Source organism: Natator depressus, chromosome 3 (assembly GCF_965152275.1).
Source record: "Natator depressus isolate rNatDep1 chromosome 3, rNatDep2.hap1, whole genome shotgun sequence".
NCBI classification, from domain to species: domain Eukaryota; kingdom Metazoa; phylum Chordata; order Testudines; family Cheloniidae; genus Natator; species Natator depressus.
In genome coordinates, this window is record NC_134236.1 from 77,737,054 (window position 1) to 77,756,102 (window position 19,049).

Consider the following 19,049-nt stretch of genomic DNA (forward strand, 5'->3'; position numbering starts at 1 on the left):
ATTCAGTCCTTTCCCTTCCTGTTTGGGTGATACTTACCTGTTCTAAACCCAAACAGCCTCATGTCAGAAACTGGCTGTGTTGTTCCTACTACCCAGCCACCAACACTGGGTCTGAACCCCACTCCCTCACATACACACAAAATGAGAAAAATGAAGGGCAACACCAGATTAGCCTCTCTACATCATTCACTAATATTTTTCTATTAAAAAGCTATGTTAAGAGAACATTACGGTTGCAAAGTCAAGCATTCAAAAAAAGTTTGGAAGTCCCAAACTAATTTGGCCTCCTTGTGCGCATATATGGTGATAGTCTTTAATTACATGATCACATACTATTTATTTCCCACAGGAACTTTCCTTATTCAGTGCCCAGGATGGATGGTGCTCACCTAATGAGCTGCCTTTTTTTTTTTTTTTAAATTCTCTTTGTTCAATATGTGGTGCTAAGACCTTTTTAATGCACATTATTCAAACTCTGCTCGGAAGACAGATAAGCTCTTCTATAGTACTCATCACTACAGTATGAGAGTTTTTCACAGTATTATTGAATTTATTTTCTCAGTATTCTTGTGATGAAAAGGGCTATTAATATCCCCACTTTACAGATGGGTGATTGAGGCACAGTGAGAGTAAGGTCTAAAGTTTCTACTAGTTTTGTGTCTCCAATTTGAGATGCCTGGAACCTGATTTTTCTGAGTACTTAGCATAATAAAGCATTTTACATAATCAAATCACAGCTGCTTTTGACTTCAGTTGCACCTGTAAGTGCTCCACACGTCCACAAATCAGATCCTTGGAATCTCACATTTGGCAACCAGAACGTGAAGAAAACACAGTGACCGCTTGTGAAAAGTTTGGCTTAAGTGACTTGCCTACCTTCATATAGGAATTCACTAGTAGAGGTAGGGATGGAATCTAATTTTCCAGGGAAGCATTCAATTGTCTTAACCATGAGACCATCCCTTCTCTTCCTGCAGTTCCCTGCCTCATTTGCTACACATCTTCCAACTTCTGCAACCAATGAGGTGGGATCCTACAACTGCCTCTTTCGTTACAACCCTGATTCATCCCCAGAGCAGACCCATCCTGTCCATTAAATGAGGCAAGTGTCTTGGGGGGGGGGGGGGTCAGGGGAGAGATTATGTGACCATATAATTAAAGACTATATCATAATACACAAATGGGCCTGTTACAAAACTCACTGCCTGGAACACCCTCTTGCAGCGAGACCTGGCGTTGCAGTGCTCTGCCTCAGTTTCCCCCCTCTTCTGAATCTTGAATAGGGACTTCACAAAGTCTCTGTTTCAGTAACACCTTTGTTTGAGCTCACTTATTAAAACACACAAAATATTCCAAATCCAAAGATAAATTCCTCAGAGTCCAAGCTGACAATGTCCAACAGACTCAGAAATGTAGGCTCTCTGCCAACACCAAGGCTCCTCTCCCATGCTGACCTTCAATAATGTTCAGAGCAAGTTCTTACTAAACACAAGAAAATATAAATTTGCCCCCCTTTCTGGGCACCTCTTCTGCACATTCTTTGCCAATACTCCCAGGCTCTGCAGAGTCCTTACTTGATGTTTTAACCAAGCACCACCTTCCAGGGCTTTCTCCCTAGAGCCTCTTTTGGCCAGCAGGTTCCCATTGCCTCCCCTCCCAGGGGACTCTGGCAGCCTCTCCCAAAAACCATTCCAATGCCCCTGCTTCCTGTTCATCTCTCCTTAATGACAACAGGTTCTTTATAAAGGAACACCTATTCACTTCTTAGTAGCATTCAATTAAGGGCCAGAGGCTTGGAGCCAACCAGCCCTGTTCATTAAAGGGGCAGGCCACCCTGTTACAGGACCAAAATAAGGCTTCTTGTCTGATCCATCTTCCCACTGCACCCTCATCCACCTTCCAGACATCAGCCTCTGCCCCTGTCCCAACACATACATACACCACAAGCTCTCCTCCCAGCCCCATTCTCCTGCACTAAGTTCATTGTCACAATCTCCACAACAAGCTCCTTATCCAGTCAGTCAAGTCCACTCCACAAAGCTGGTTCCTCTCCCAATCTGTCTTCTCCTTACCCCTATCTAGTCCCAGGCCCCCAACCCCAGGCTCCTCACCTGACCTCATTCCTTCTCCACCCTGGCTCCTTGTCCCAGTCCCCTACTTCTCTCACACACCCAGCTTCTCATCCAATCTGTCTTGCCTCTACCCTCTAGCCCCTGTGATCAGCCCCACAGCAGCCCAGAGAAGCAATTCCAAGGAAAGCCTTGCTCAGCTCCCACAGCCCCACTCTAGAACATGCTCAGTGCAGATGTAATCCTTGGAGAATATAGTTGCTAAACTCTAAGTCTCTAAAAAGCATGCGCAAATCAAGATTTTTTTTTGAAGGCCCACAACTTGGACAAATTTCACAAGAACAGCAGAAGGCAAATCCCTGACACCATAACGAACCCCCTTCCAAATGTCAAGTGCCTGCTCCAAAGCCTGGAGGCGTTAGAGCTTCTCAAAATAACTTCTTCGAACCAGTTCATTATTATGAGAAAAATCAATGTCTTTTTCTTTAGTCCAAATTTTCAAATGGACTGAACCATTTTTGCTAAAACTTTGCAAAAAAAAAATTCAGCATGAGGTAGTGTCAAACTGTGGGGTGCAATGCAGACCAGTGAGGGGGTGTGTCACTGCCTGTCCTGCAACCCCAAGTGCCTCAAAATGCTTTGCTGCTGCTCTCTTCACTGGACACTTCCAGCCATCATAAAAGAATGCACTGCATATCTGTCTGTTAAGTAGTCCTGGTTCAGCGCTCCAATTTCAGCTGCCTACTTGTTACACTACTGCCTGATCACCCAAAATCCCCTAGTCCCAAATTTTCCCAAAAGCATGTGCTCTGCAATGTCCAACCCTCTCCTGGACCATTCAGAGATATTAAGGTTTGTTTGTCCCTTTAAAGATACAATACCCAACATTCACTTTTCCTCAACCACAGCACTGGGCTGGTTTATACTGAAAGTAAAACAAGTTTATTCTCAAAAAGAGGTAAGATTTTAAGGGAGTTCTGAGTACAAAGGATAGCGCTAGACATAATTAAACACCCTTTCTAGAGGCTAAGACTTAAAAAACAAGCTACAGCCTTTGTTCAACATAGTTTCTTTAGCAATCTACTTTCCAGCAAAATGGCTGACCACCCCTCCGGTCAGGATCTCCCACAAAGTCAAGAGTGCTGGGTTCTTTTGTCTTAGGTAAAAGATCACTTGGGGTTCTTTGCCCCTCTTTTATACTCCAGTGCACCTTTGAAATGGATTCTTCTGAAGACTACTTGGGGGAGGAGGTAAAGTTCATTCAAGCTGTGAGGAAAGCGACATGGAGTCTGGTGGCAAAGGAAGTTCCAGACTGGTTTCTTCCCCTGATGGAGTTTGCTAAAATACAGACTGATCTGTTTCCTTCAATCTCCTTCCCCCGCAACGATGCTGAAAGGTCATTTCCTCCACTTGTTGGCTTGATGATCCTGTTTATCATCTATGTAAATTACATTTCCATTGTCTCTTAATGTACTTTGGAAGTACCTTTAAGGTGGCATTCTTGTCTAGAGTGGGATAGCTTTAGTCCTGCTTGGCAGACATAATTTGATAACAATTTTCAATGCTTTAATTTGTCCTCTGTACATATGCCGCACAATAATATTAACTTTCAGCATGGTATTAGCTTTCTATTGGTATCTTACATGACACCTTCTAGATACATCAATGAGTTGGGGCACACTGAACTGGTGAGGCCAACTGAAACTTACCACCAGGTATTAGTGAGCCTCTTGCTGTTTTGGGATGCTGCTAGGGTGACCAGAAGACAATCATCATGAAAAATTTCAACCTGAATGATTTAAGTTTGGCACCACTCATAAGCTACTGAAAACAGGATCTTTATAACGGGAAGCATTGGGCAACCCTCACTAGAGGCGCTGCTACCTGCATCACCTATTTATGAATTGTATTTGCGATCTATCTTCTCTTTTCCCAACTAAATACATGAATATCAGTATTTGTAAGCTTTCCTGAAAGGGAAGACCCCCACCACCACCAAAACCATCCCTCATTCTAGTTATTACCACTGCCCTTCTCTATTTTTTTCCTGTTTTAAGGAAAAAAAGGATGTAATGATCAACAGAATGGAATTTTAAAATACATAAACATCTCATTCCTCAAAAAGTACTTTCTCCTTTACCAGCTCCACTCATTCATGTGGCATCATCCTGGATGAGAAGTAGCAGCAGTGGTAATTAGAAGTGCTGGACCAATGTGTTTATTATTCAGATTACTCTATGACATTCATCACTGGAGATTACTTAACAAAAAAGTATTAAAAAAAGTGCAGTGCAATATTTCCCTCCAATTTATGCTGTATTAGTTGTTGCTAATGCTTGGTTCAGTGGATGGATTTTCTTTTAATGTTTCACTTAGTAGCGTAAGCACAATACCTTAGAAACAACAGGAATAGAAGGCTAAAATCTGATCTTAGTTACAGTAGTGAAAACCTAAAGTAAATTAAAGTCAGTCAGGTTACTATGCGTTTATATAGGTGTAAATGAATTCAGAATCTGGCTTCACGTGCTCTCCTCTGCGTGGGAGTTTCACATAGATCCAAAGTGCCAGATGCCAATTTATTTCTAGTAATTTACTCTAAAGAGATATCTGGCTGGTTAGAGAAACATTTTTAACAAAAAAAAAAAAAAAAAAAAAAAAAAAAAATCATGCCATAGATTTTTCTCTTTACCTTTCATTTTAGAAGTTGCTGGTCTTGAATACAGTCAGCAACTTTTACTCCTTTGGACTTTTATAAGGATTGTCTTAAGGTTCAGTTTCCTTTATAGCTGCTACACTTGTACAAAGAAAAGGAGGACTTGTGGCACCTTAGAGACGAACAAATTTATTTGAGCATAAGCTTTTGTGAGCTACAGCTCACTTCATTGGATGCATTCTGATGAGAGACTGCTGAATTGGAATTAATTTGCAAACTGGATACAATTAACTTAGGCTTGAATAAAGACTGGGAGTTGGATGGGTCATTACAGAAAGTAAAACTATTTCCCCATGTTGTAGCCAGACAGCCAGCCCCCGCCCCCAGACCAGCATTGCTGGGAAACGGAAGCCAAAAACAACAGGGCACTTAACATGAATTCCAGCACAGCCTTTGAAGCTGTGAGAAGCACAGGTGTGCTGCTACAATGTGCCTCTGGGAACATATACAACAATTGGGTTCACAGCAGGCAGAGGCGCTGTGACAGACATGGCTCTTAGCCCCTACTAAATAGCATGATGCACACACACCAACATCCTAGGTGGGAAAATATTTACCCTAATAAAAGGAATGTCCAGTAGTCGACACTTATTGTTTCTCTCCCTTGCAAGCGTAAACTACTCTTGCGAGAGCTGGCGTCGCCCAGACAGACCAGCCCCAATTTGGCACAAGAAAGGAGAAAGAGAATAAAGGAGTACAGAGGTATAAGTAGGGGACCTATAGCACCATGATTTTTGAGTGCTTTTCACTATCTATCTGCTGGTCAGATAAGTGACAGCCTCCCAAGGCTTCTGCAGCTAAGAGGGTCCCTAAGCCTTGTCCCTTATTCGTCTTTCCGCGGAATTGAGTGACCGATCCTGGCTTGGCACCGCTGGAATCGAGAGATGTAAGGAGGGTAAGAAGCACCCACACCTGATCTCCTATCTTTAGTGTACACATATTTTGAAATAGAGCTCTATACTTTGTTTTCTTTCTTTGGGATTGTAGCTTCAGTTTTGTAACTTGTTTGTGTGTGTAACATCTCTACATTTAAATAAGTAGGCACTAGCAATTTTGTAACCACATGATTAGAATCTAGTTTAATAAATTTTGGTAACCATTTGTGCATAAGCCTGACTTGTTTCTCTGGTTTACTGTAAAGCAGCCAACACAATTAGAGAACCTCAGCCGTTTTGGCTATAAAGCCTGGCCATTAGGTGAGAGTACTAAGAGCCTAGCCTTTTGTGCCGCCTCCACGGGGCAAACTCTTGGGGCACCTGTCAGTCAATCCTGACTGCCCGCTGCGAAGGAGCTCTGAGCTCTAGCAGTTAAAGTCACGGGTGGTTAGGACCTTGGGGCATCCGTCAGCCTAGCCCGGGCTGCCCGCCGCGAAGGGACAGTGCGTCCTAGCGGTTAAAGTCACGGATGGTATAAAACGGGCATAGCTGGCACCTCACCAAACATCCCTGGCCATCGGCTAACACATGTTTATTCCCGCTGTTCCTCAGACGTTCTTGTCAACTGCTGGAAATAGCCCACCTTGATTAACACTACAAAAGGTTCCCCCCCCCGGCCCCGGCTCTCCTGCTGGTAATAGCCCACCTTACCTGATCCCTCTCCTTACAGTGTGTATGGTAACACCCATTGTTTCATGTTCTCTGTGTATATAAATCTCCCCACTGTATTCACTTCATCGGATGCATTCAGTGGAAAATACAGTGGGGAGATTTATATCATAGTTTGTTGATAAAACTTATGTAGAACTAGAAGAGTGATGCGACAAGAGACACACAGCAATTACAGGTCCAACAGGTTCTAACTCCTAAGCCAGTCCAATGACATACTGTATCATACACACAAAAAAGTGTGTAAAATGTAATGGCTATTTTCTTTTAATATCACTCAGTTACTGAGAGATTGTCACAGATAGAGGTCAGATCTCTTGAACACAGTTTTGGTTAGCTAAACACAATTTGCTTCCAAAAAGCACAATTTTCTGGCTTTGGAAAGGTTGTGTGCCCCGGCAGGCCAGAAAGTTTGGCAGGCCATTCTCAGGCTGTCCAACTGCTCAGGGTAGAAAATGTCACAAGGGCATACTGCAGGGAGGTTTAAGAGATGGTACTAAAACTTAAAAAAAATACTCAAAGTGGAAGGAACAACTGCCTATGTTCCATTACTTTGAGATGTCACCTCTGCCTAAACTCAACAAAGAACATATTTAGCTTTAAAATGTGTGTAAATAAAGAGTATAATTATCTCAGCAAAATGTAAGAATCAACAACCCACTTTTATTACAGTTAAATGTTCTGTTTCCAATTACTGGTGGCAGAAGGAAATGTTTTCCCATACCACCGCTCTGGCTAGACTAAATTTGGAAAAATATTAGAGATGGAGGAATATCCCTATGGATAAAACAAACTTGGAAAGGCATTTCAAAAGTTGGTTATCTTTCAGTGAATTCATGAAAAAACTACTCTTCAGCAATCAAGTACCAGAAGTTCAGCTCATTTTTTGTTCATTAATTATGCATAGCAATTATTTTGTTTCACAGTTAATTTCCTATTGGTCTATTTTTAATGCTTAATTTTACCAATATGAAAAATCCAGTTTAACACAATTGTCTAGTTAAAGTATGGCATGCACCTTAGGCACATATATACACAGGTTCCCAAACCTTGTATAATCAGACCTCATGGAGGGACCACCGTAATGGTGTGAAGGGATGAATACCATCTATCCATCCAATAGCATGTATATGTTATTTGGAGGTAGAGGGGATAGGGCTTACACCGGAGGATCTCCATATCTCAGTGGTCACCAGAGTACTCTGGGCCAGTGCAGATGCCAACTTCATTAAATGTTAAGAACAGTCATACTGGGTGACACCAAAGGTCTATCTAGCCCGATACCCTGTCTTACGACAGTGGCCAATGTCAGGTGCCCCAGAGGAAATGAACAGAACAAGTACTCAAGTGATCCATCCCATTGCCCATTCCCGGATTCTCGAAAACAGAGGCTAGGGACACCATCGTTTTGAACCCTGTTATAGTCTAGGCCTTCACAACATCCTCTGGCAAAGAGTTCCACAGGTTGATTGTGCGTTGTGTGAAGAAATACTTCCTTTTGTTTGTTTTAAACCGGCTGCCTATTAATTTCATTTGGTGACCCCTAGTTCTTTTGATATGAGAAGGAGTAAAAAACACTTACTTTCTCCACACCAGTCATGATTTTATAGACCTCTATCATATCCGCCCTTAGTCGTCTCTTTTCCAAACTGAAAAGTCTTATTAATATCTCCTTATATGGCAGCCGTTCCATACTCATCATTTTTCTTATCCTTTTCTGAAACTTTTCCAATTTCAATATACCTTTTTTGAGATGAGGCGACCACATCTGCAGACAGTATTCAAGATGTGGGCGTATCATGGATTTATGTAGAGGGAATATGATATTTTCTGTCTTATTATCTATCCCTTTCTTAATGATTTCCAACGTTGTTAACTTTTTGACTGCCACTGCACACTGAGTGGATGTTTCCAGAGAACTATCCACAATGACTCCAAGATTTCTCTCGAGTGGTAACAGCTAATTTAGACCCCTCATTTTATATGTATAGTTGGGATTATGTTTTCCAATGTACATTACTTTGCATTTGTCAACATTGAATTTCATCTGCCATTTTGTTGCCTAGTCACCCAGTTTTGTGAGATCCCTTTGTAGCTCTTTGCAGTTTGCTTTGGACTTAACTATCTTGAGTAGTTTTGTATCTGCAAATTTTGCCACCTCACTGTTTACCCCTTTTTCCAGATCATTTATGAATATGGTGAATAGGACTGGCCCCAGTTCAGACCCCTGGGAGACACCACTATTTACCTCTCTCCATTCTGAAAACTGACCATTTATTCCTACGCTTGGCTTCCTATCTTTTAACCAGTTATCAATCCATGAGAGGACCTTCCCTCTTATCCCTTGACAGCTTACTTTGTTTAAAAGCCTTTGGTGAGGGAACTTGTTAAAGGCTTTCCTAAAATCTAAGTACACCATATCCACTGTATCCCCTTGTCGACCTCCTCAAAGAATTCTAGTAGACTGGTGAGGCATGATTTCCCTTTACAAAAACCATGTTCACTCTTCCCCAACAAATTATGTTCATCTATGTGTCTGACAATTCTGTTCTTTACTATAGTTTCAACCAGTTTGTCCGGTACTGAAGTCAGGCTTACCGGCCTGTAATTGACGGGATCACCTCTGGAGCCCTTTTTAAAAATGGGTGCCACATTAGCTATCCTCCAGTCATTTGGTACAGAAGCAGATTTAAATGATAGGTTACAAACTACAGTTAGTAGTTCTGCAATTTCACATTTGAGTTCCTTCAGAACTCTTGGGTCAATACTATCTGGCCCTGGTGACTTATTACTGTTTAATTTATCAATTTGTTCCAAAACCTCCTCTAATGACACCTCAATCTGGGACAGTCCCTCAGATTTGTCACCTAAGAAGAATGGCTCAGTTTTGGGAATCTCTCTCACACCCTCAGTCGTGAAGACCAATGCAAAGAGTTCATTTAGTTTCTCCGCAACTGGTTGTTTAACAGGCTTCCTGCTTCTGCTGTACTAAGCAAATTTTGCTATTACTTTAACTTTTGGCTAGCTTTTCTTCAAATTCTCTTTTGGCCTTCCTAATTGTATTTTTACACTTCATTTGCCAGAGTTTGTGCTCCTTTCTATTTTCCTCACTAGGATTTAATTTCTACTTTTCAAAGGACGCCTTTTTGCCTCTCACTGCTTCTCTTGCTTGGTTGTTTAGACATGGTGGCACTACGTTTTTTAATTTGGGGTATACATTTCAATTAAGCCTCTATCACAGTGTCTTTAAAAAAAGTTTCCATGTAGCTTGCAGGGATTTCACTTTTGACACTGTACCTTTTAATTTCTGTTTATCTAACTTCCTCATTTTTGTGTAGTGCCCCTTGCTGAAATTAAATGCTACAGCGTTGGGCTGCTGTGGTGTTTTCCCACCACAGGGATGTTAAATTTAATTATATTATGGTCACTATTACCAAGCGGTCCAGCTATATTCACCTCTTGGACCAGATCCTGCGCTCCACTTAGGACTCAATTAAGAATTGCCTCTCCTCTGGTGGGTTCCAGGACTAGCTGCACCAAGAAGCAGTCATTTAAGGTGTCAAGAAACTTTATCTCTGCAGCCCATCCTGAGGTGACATGTAGCCATTCAATATGGGGATAACTGAAAGCCCCCATTATTACTGAGGGGTTTTTTTTATTTTTATAGCCTCTCTAATCTCCCTGAGCATTTCACAGTCACGATCACCATCCTGGTAAGGTGGTCAGTAGTATCTCTCTATAGCTATATTATTACTCAAGCATGGAATTACTATCCATAGAGATTCTATGGTACAGTTTGGTTCATTTAAGATTTTTACTTCATTTGATTCTATGCTTTCTTTCACATATATAGTGTCATTCCACCACCAGCACGACCTGTTCTGTCCTTCCGATATATGTTGTACCCTGCTATTACTGTGTCCCATTGCTTATCCTCATTCCAACCAAGTTTCTGTGATGCCTATTATATATCCTCATTTAATATGAAGCATTCTAGTTCACCCATCTTAGTATTTAGACTCCTGGCATTTGTATATAAGCACTTCAAAAACTTTTCACTTTTTAGCTGTCTGCCATTACATGATATAACTGAATGGGACTCTTTTTCATTAGACTGTTTCTCACCAGATCCCACCCGTATTTTATCATCTTCCATCCTCTCCTCCTTACTAGGAGATAGAGAATCTCCCTTAATAGATCCTCTCCGAAGGGATGTCACTGTCCAAACCATGTAGTCTTTCCCCCAGCCTCCTCTGCACCTGCCGGCTTTCCCCCAGTCCTTAGTTTAAAAACTTCTCTACGACCTTCTTAATTTTAAGTGCCAGCAATCTGGTTCCATTTTGGTTTAGGTGGAGCCCATCCTTCCTGTATAGGCTCCCCCTTTCCCAAAGGTTTCCCCAGTTCCTAATAAATCTAAATCCCTCCTCCCTACACCATCGTCTCATCCACACATTGAGACTCTGCAGTTCTGCCTGTCTAATTGGCTGTTAGATCAGGGGTGAGACTGTTTTACTATATCCCGGAAAGTCTCATCTATGTACCTCTCTGTCTCCCTTAGCTCCTCCAGTTCAGCCACCCTGGTCTCCAAAGCACGTACACTGTCTCTGAGGGCCAGGAGCAACTTGCACCGAATACACACATCCGCCACCTGCCCATAGCCCCCACTCTGTTGATAGACTTCTGCCTGCAGCACAGTTGCCAACTTTCAAGCAGTAAATAAGCACCCCGACTTTCACAATAAGCCAAAAATCAAGCTAATCCCATTTCAAAACAAGGCCAATCCCTATGAACCCCAACACTCTATATGACTAGATCCCCTGGCATACAGTCTGGACTGTGGTGGGCCCAACTCTCTCCCCCCTCTTGCCCCTGCTTGTCAGGAGCCGATAAAAAAAAAAAAAAAAAACAGAAGCAACAAGCTACAAGCCAAACAAGCAACAAGCCAAAAACTAGCCAACAAGCAACTCAAGTCAAAAACAAGCTCAATTTCTGTGTTTTTTTCCACAGGTTTGGCATGTCTGGCCTGCAATCTCTTATTACTCCTGCATGAAGTTGCAAAGCCCTTCTATACAGCCAAGCTGCCCCACACGGGTAGCCATTGGTGCAAAGCAGAAGATAGGGCCTTGCACAAACCCTCCAAGCCAAGGTAAATTCAGTCTTGTATGAACAGAATGGGATAAGCAGGAAATGCACAAGGAATCTATACTTAAAATAGTCTTCCTGATCTTGCCATTAATAAAATAGCAGTTTACCTTAAGGAAACAGAATAAATAGACTCTTACAACATCCACTAGAATTTAAAACAAAAAAAACCTAAAAAGATAAAACTTAGTATCTTTACCATTAAGTCACCCAATTCTTCACTATAATCATCTTGTTTAGTGACATTTGAAAAGGAGCGTAAAGCTCCCGTAAGACGAGGTAAGGCCATCTGTTACTCATTCAGTGATCCATACGATGAGAAATTAAGTCACACTCCAACTTGTAGAAACCTAAAAGAGAACAAAAAGAACAAATGAAACTTTGCTGACACTTTAAAAACAAATTAACATAAGCCTACTTTCAAACAGGTAGAAACAGACATTATTTTTGAGCAGGGGTTCTCAAACTTCATTGTACCATGACCCCCGTTCTGACAACAAAAATTACTACACAACCCCACGAGAGGGGACTGAAGACACAGCCCGAGCCCCACCACCCCGGGCAGGGGAGCCAAAGCCAAAGCCCAAGGGCTTCAGTCCCAGTGAGGGGCCTGTAACCTGAGCCCTGCCACCCAAGGTTGAAGCCCTTGGGCTTCGGCACCAGGCAGCGGGGCTCTGACTTTGGCCCCGGGCCCCAGCAAGTTTAACGCCAGCTCTGGCGACCCCTTTAAAACAGGGTCCTGACCCACAGTTTGAGAACCGCTATTTTTGAGCACTGAAAACTATGCTAGGGACTTCATGCAAGCAAGCAAAAACAGGGTCCTTTCCTTGACATACACAAACAGGCAAAAATAAGAAGTATGGAGAAGGAAACAGGAAAATAGATAAAGGGATGGGAACTACAAGGACCATAATAAAATAAGATGATGGGGTTACTCTGGTTGGCTCCCTCCCCCCACCTATATGAACTAAAGTTACCAGTAATGGATAAGAGCATAAATTATTTCTTTATCACTATCAACACAAAGGTATTACAGTAAATCTATGTGACTAACATAGTGACAAACAAAGAATTACTATCTATTTGGGAATTCATTTTCAATCAGGAAGTTTGGCAGATTTCAGTTCATTCAACTGTTTCCAGCAATGTAAAAGAGAGCTTCACCATTGCACTGTTGCTCTCTTGTATCTTCTTCCTTGGAAATGACTCCACAATTTTTAAAACAGACAATCAAGGGATCACACAAAGTAATTTTAAAAAGTGTCATTTTTACTCAAACTGAGGTTCACAATATTCACCCTTCCAAACTGTTAAGAAAGAAAAAGGAAAAACAAAATGTTACTGCACAACTAGAAAGAATGCCTCAAGCTACATTCACTTACACACATGAAAACACACCTCTGTTTTTCTGTAGCACCACTGTCTCCACAGTGTCTCAGGAACACCATTTTTTATATTGTGTACATTCTTATTTACAATGTGATATGTGGATTCATACCTATATATTTAAATTCCCCATTTTATAATCCTAACTTCAAGCTCCTTCAATCCAATGCCTGCAACCACAATTACTAGTCATAAGAGATGGATATTGTTTTAGATTTGCTTTTAAAATTCTATTAATGCTACCACTGATCTAATAGTCTGCACACAACAATCCTTCCAAACGTGTTTAAAGAGCCATTCAGATTTTTTTTTAAAACTTTATTTAGTGGGATCTAGTTTAGAAACAGAGCAGCAAGAATGAAAGTGAATTTCCATTATTTTTATTAGTCGTGCATTATCTTGAAAAATAAATAGTACTTTTCTTTTGGTACTGGTAGTTTTCCAAGTCTCCTTAACATTCATCAATGTTTTACAGCTTCATCTACATTTTTGTCATCAGTCTTACAGTTCAGTCTGAAAGTAAATCCAAGTATAATGTTCAAAAATTATCACATTACAGACAAAAGGAGAAATGCCATCAAATTCACTATAAGGTCTCTCCTCCCTCGGCCAACTAGTATTTCAGGCAATAAACAAGTTAGATGAAACACACTATTTTGGGACGTGCCTTAACTCATCAACCTTGCACAAATTCCAAGTATGAAATTAGTTAAGAGCAATGAAAGCATAAGACACTGGAAATGAGGAAGAGCCTTCCACCTCTAATTCAAACCCTGGCGAAGACCACCAAAAGATATAATCTGTTAGATGTTTAGTGACTTACATAGATTAGTCATCTCAGCATAGCTCCTAGTGAAAAGGCATTCTCATCACTAAAACAATCATTACAAATACGATACATTAGCTAACAACCAGTGTTTCCCCAAATTTTTGAAAAAAAACTGAGTGCCCACTTCAGAAAAATAAACCTGTTGCATCCGAAAGTGCTAAAGGAGCTGGCCGATGTGATTGCAGAGCCATTGGCCATTATCTTTGAAAACTCATGGCGATCGGGGGGAAGTCCCGGACGACTGGAAAAAGCCTAACGTAGTGCCCATCTTTAAAAGAGAGAAGGAGGAGGATCCTGGGAACTACAGGCCAGTCAGCCTCACCTCAGTCCCTGGAAAAAATCAGGCAGCAGGTCCTCAAGGAATCAATTCTGAAGCACTTAGAGGAGAGGAAAGTGGTCAGGAACAGTCAGCATGGATTCACCAAGGGCAAGTCATGCCTGACTAATCTAATTGCCTTCTATGACGAGATAACTAGCTCTGTGGATGAAGGGAAAGCAGTGGACGTGTTGTTCCTTTACTTTAGCAAAGCATTTGACATGGTCTCCCACAGTATTCTTGTCAGCAAGTTAAAGAAGTATGGGCTGGATGAATGGACTATAAAGCGGACAGAAAGCTGGCTAGATCGTCAGGCTCAACGGGTAGTGATCAGTGGCTCCATGTCTAGCTGGCAGCCGGTATCAAGGGGAGTGCCCCAAGCGTCAGTCCACAGGCCGGTTTTGTTCAATATCTTCATTAAGGATCTGGAGGATGTTGTGGATTGCACCCTCAGCAAGTTTGCGGATGACACTAAACTGGGAGGAGAGGTAGATACGCTGGAGGGTAGGGATAGGATACAGAGGGACCTAGACAAATTGGAGGATTGGGCCAAAAGAAATCTGATGAGGTTCAACAAGGACAAGTGCAGAGTCCTGCACTTAGGATGGAAGAATCCCATGCACCGCTACAGACTAGGGACCGAATGGCTCGGCAGCAGTTCTACAGAAAAGGACCAAGGGGTTACAGTGCATGAGAAGCTGGATATGAGTCAACAGTGTGCCCTTGTTGCCAAGAAGGCCAATGGCATTTTGGGATGTATAAGTAGGGGCATTGCCAGCAGATCGAGGGACGTGATCGTCCCCTATATTCGACATTGGTGAGGCCTCATCTGGAGTACTGTGTCCAGTTTTGGGCCCCACACTACAAGAAGGATTTGGAAAAATTGGAAAGAGTCCAGCGAAGGGCAACAAAAATGATTAGGGGGCTGGAACACATGACTTATGAGGAGAGGCTGAGGGAACTGGGATTGTTTAGTCTGCAGAAGAGAAGAATGAGGGGGGATTTGATAGCTGCTTTCAACTACCTGAAAGGGGGTTCCAAAGAGGATGGCTCTAGACTGTTCTCAGTGGTAGTAGATGACAGAACAAGGAGTAATGGTCTCAAGTTGCAGTGGGGGAGATTTAGGTTGGATATTAGGAAAAACTTTTACACTAGGAGGGTGGTGAAACACTGGAATGCGTTACCTAGGGAGGTGGTGGAATGTCCTTCCTTAGATATTTTTAAGGTCAGGCTTGACAAAGCCCTGGCTGGGATGATTTAATTGGGGATCGGTCCTGCTTTGAGCAGGGGGTTGGACTAGATGACCTCCTGAGGTCCCTTCCAACCCTGATATTCTATTAACCCACTGTACCCCTCAGCCTCCCACCCCATCCTCACCATGTGTTAGTGTGACACTGGCGGACCAGGTGCCAACTCATGCCAAGATCCCCATGTCTCCACTGAACACTTACAAATACCTAGCTGGTCAGCCAATCTGACTCACCTGTGTATTAGTATTCTTAAAATAGGTATTAGAGGAATAAAAATGTGCTTAGTGTTTAGACTTTATTGAATGCTTTAAGTTCTTGCATGCATTAATCTCACATATAACATCTGTATCCCATACCGTACTGTAATATTTAACCATTTGTATTGTAAGCCTTTATAACTGTGTAAGTCACCAGACAGGAGAGAATTATTAGTGTGAAATATTAGTCTCCAACAGAAGTTGTTACGCTACTGTCTGACAAGGAAGGCCCAACCATACCAGATGGACTAGAGTGAAACATTAAAAGGGACAAAATACTTTGTTGTTTACTCTCCCCACCTCCATGGAGATGAGATGAGACTTACCCATCAACAGAGTCTGCAATTTGAAGTGGAAGAGGAAAAGGAAATAACAGGAGGAACTGGATCTTTATGCTGTGTGGACTTTATGGGACAAGGATCACTAGGCACAAGCAAAAGATGTCCAGTGCTTAGCCCGGGTTAGCCCTAAAGGACACAAAGAGCTTGCTTATTATAGAAGTTTCTATTACTTTTGAAATTTAAGATTAGAATTCATTTGTGTGTGTACCTCTGAACTTTGTAAATAACTCATTTCCTTTTCCTATATAATCACTCTCTAGATAGTTTATTAAAGGATTGGCTATAGGATTTGGCTTTGCTGTAGATCTAAAGTGCTACTTACCTGTGGAAAAAAGAAAAGGAGTACTTATGGCACCTTAGAGACTAACAAATTTATTTGAGCATAAGCTTTCGTGAGCTACAGCTCACTTCATCGGATACATTCAGTGGAAAATACAGTGGGGAGATTTATATACATAGAGAACATGAAACAATGGATGTTACCATACACACTGTAACCAGAGTGATCACTTAAGGTGAGCTATTACCAGCGGGGGGGGGGGGGGGGTGGAGGGGGGGGAATAATGTAGTGACAATCAAGGTGGACCATTTCCGGCAGTTGACAAGAACGTCTGAAGAACGGTGGGGGGGGTGGGGGGAGGAGAGAATAAACATGGGGAAATAGTTTTACTTTGTGTAATGACCCATGCACTCCCAGTCTCTATTCAAGCCTAAGTTAATTGTATCCAGTTTGCAAATTAATTCTAATTCAGCAGTCTCTCCTTGGAATCTGTTTTTGAAGTTTTTGAAGACTTGCAACTTTTAGGTCTGTAATCGAGTGACCAGAGAGATTGAAGCGTTCTCCAACTGGGTTTTGGACGTTGTAATTCTTGACGACTGATTTGTGTCCATTTATTCTTTTACGTAGAGACTGTCCAGTTTGACCAATGTACATGGCAGGGGGGCATTGCTGGCACATGATGGCATATATCACATTGGTGGATGTGCAGGTGAACAAGCCTCTGACAGTGTGGCTGATGTGATTAGGCCCTATGATGGTGTCCCCTGAATAGACATGTTGACACAGTTGGCAAGGGGCTTTGTTGCAAGGATAGGTTCCTGGGTTAGTGGTTCTGTTGTGTGGTGTGGGGTTGTTGGTGAGTATTCGCTTCAGGTTGGGGGGGGCCGTCTGTAAGCAAGGACTGGCCTGTCTCCCAAGATCTGTGAGACTAGTGGGTCGTCCTTCAGGATAGGCTGTAGATCCTTGATGATGCGTTGGAGGGGTTTTAGTTGGGGGCTGAAGGTGATGGCTAGTGGCGTTCTGTTATTTTCTTTGTTGGGCCTGTCCTGTAGTAGGTGACTTTTGGGTACTCTTCTGGCTCTGTCAATCTGTTTCTTCACTTCAGCAGGTGGGTATTGTAGTTGTAATTATGCTCAAATAAATTTGTTAGTCTCTAAGGTGCCACAAGTACTCCTTTCCTTTTTGCAAATACAGACTAACACGCTGCTACTCTGTTACCTGTGGAAGTGACTGGTCCTTTGGGACTGGGAGTAACCTGAATATTACTGTGATACTTGGTATAAGGGACCACCTACCACAAACATAAGCTTACCTGGGTGGCAAGACAGATTACCCAAGGGTACTCCTTATTTAGGCTGTTACAGTGCCTGAGGAGTTTACACTTGATAATTGGTTAATGAAATCTAAGTATAGAGCTCTCAGCCAATCTGGGGTTTGTGCCATGGTTCTTGACAGTCTGCCCTTTGGGTGGTACTCCTGCTCTTGAGCCACTGCAGGACAGCTTGACAGTTGGGTGATACCATCTTAACATTTTCACCTTCCACACACAAATCCCTAACTAGTCCTTCACACTACTTCCGCACTTTGGAAAATGGAGTTGTCCATCTTTGCAATATGATGCTCTCTCTCCTTTCTTATTCTTACATGCTATAATGAACAGTTAAAGGTCAACATTAACAATTTTAAGTATCACAAACTTCTGCATCTGAGGTAGCACCCATTGAAATAAATGTGGCAGCTCACACCTCAGAGCTATCTTTTCAGGTTCTCTGAAAACTCAGGCAAGCTCTGATGCATTGGTTACACTACCCTCACATTTTGAAGGTTTATACAACCTGCCATAAATATAAAGGGAAGGGTAACAACCTTTATGTATGCAGTAGCAGAAAATCCCTCCTGGCCAGATGTACTGAGAGGGTTAAGAAGCTCAAATAACCAGCTTGGCACCTGACCAAAAGGACCAATAAGAAAAGAAGATACTTTCAAATCTGGGGGTCAGGGGGGAGGGTTAAGGTTTTGTTTGTGCTCTCTTTGTTTGTTCCCTCTCTGGATGGAGAGAGAGACCAGGCAGGTAAAACATCTCCTGAAAACATACCTGAAATGATGCATCTAAAATTACAGGAATTGTAAGTAAGGGCAAGGAAATACATTCGATTATCTTTTGTTTTAGCTTGTGAATTTTCCCTATGCTAAGAGGGAGTTTTACTCCCGTTTTTTGTAACTTTGAAGCTGAGCCTAGAGGGGAATCCTCTGTGTTTAAATCTTTTTATTACCTTGTAAAGTTACCTTCCATCCTAATTTTGCAGGTGTGATTGTTTTACTTTTTCTTTAAATAAAGTTCTTCCTTTGAGAACCTGTTTGATTTTCAGTGTCCTAGACACAAAGGGTCTGGTTGGTACTCACATTATTCTCAATCCTCCCCAGGAAAGGGGGTGAAGGGACTTGGGGGAATATTTTGGGGGGGGGGGGGGGAACAGGGACTCCAAGTGACTCCTTTCCTGAATTTTGTGTGTAAATCACTTGGTGGTGGCAGCAATACTGTCCAAGGACAAGGAAAGGAATTGTACCTTGGGGATGTTTTGACCTAAGCTGGTAGAATAGGGGGTCTTTAATGAGGGTCCCCACATCTGTACCCCAGAGTGGGGCAGGAACCCTGACACAACCATAACAGCTTTCTTAAAAAAATAAATAAATAAAAGCTGAGATTCTGCAGAACTGATAGATGCATGTATTCTCTCCCTCATCATCATGCAGTCCTTCCCCTCCCAAGGACGTTGGGAAACAGTCTTAATTCTACTGTCTCTCTGACACCATCTAACATATAGACGTACAAGGATAGTTAAGTTTCCCTCCGGACAGCCT

At 42.2% G+C, this 19,049-nt stretch overlaps 1 protein-coding gene across 3 annotated transcripts in view; it reads right to left on the minus strand.

Annotated features, from left to right (window-relative positions):
- Positions 1–19,049, minus strand: part of ASCC3 (activating signal cointegrator 1 complex subunit 3) — a 513,547-nt gene that overhangs the window by 477,663 nt on the left and 16,835 nt on the right. For all 3 annotated transcript variants that reach the window (XM_074948158.1, XM_074948157.1, XM_074948156.1), the window contains exon 2: positions 11,728–11,878. In XM_074948158.1, coding sequence (XP_074804259.1) covers positions 11,728–11,817 — 90 coding nt within the window. In that variant the 5' untranslated portion in view covers positions 11,818–11,878. The remainder of the gene's footprint in view (positions 1–11,727; positions 11,879–19,049) is intronic.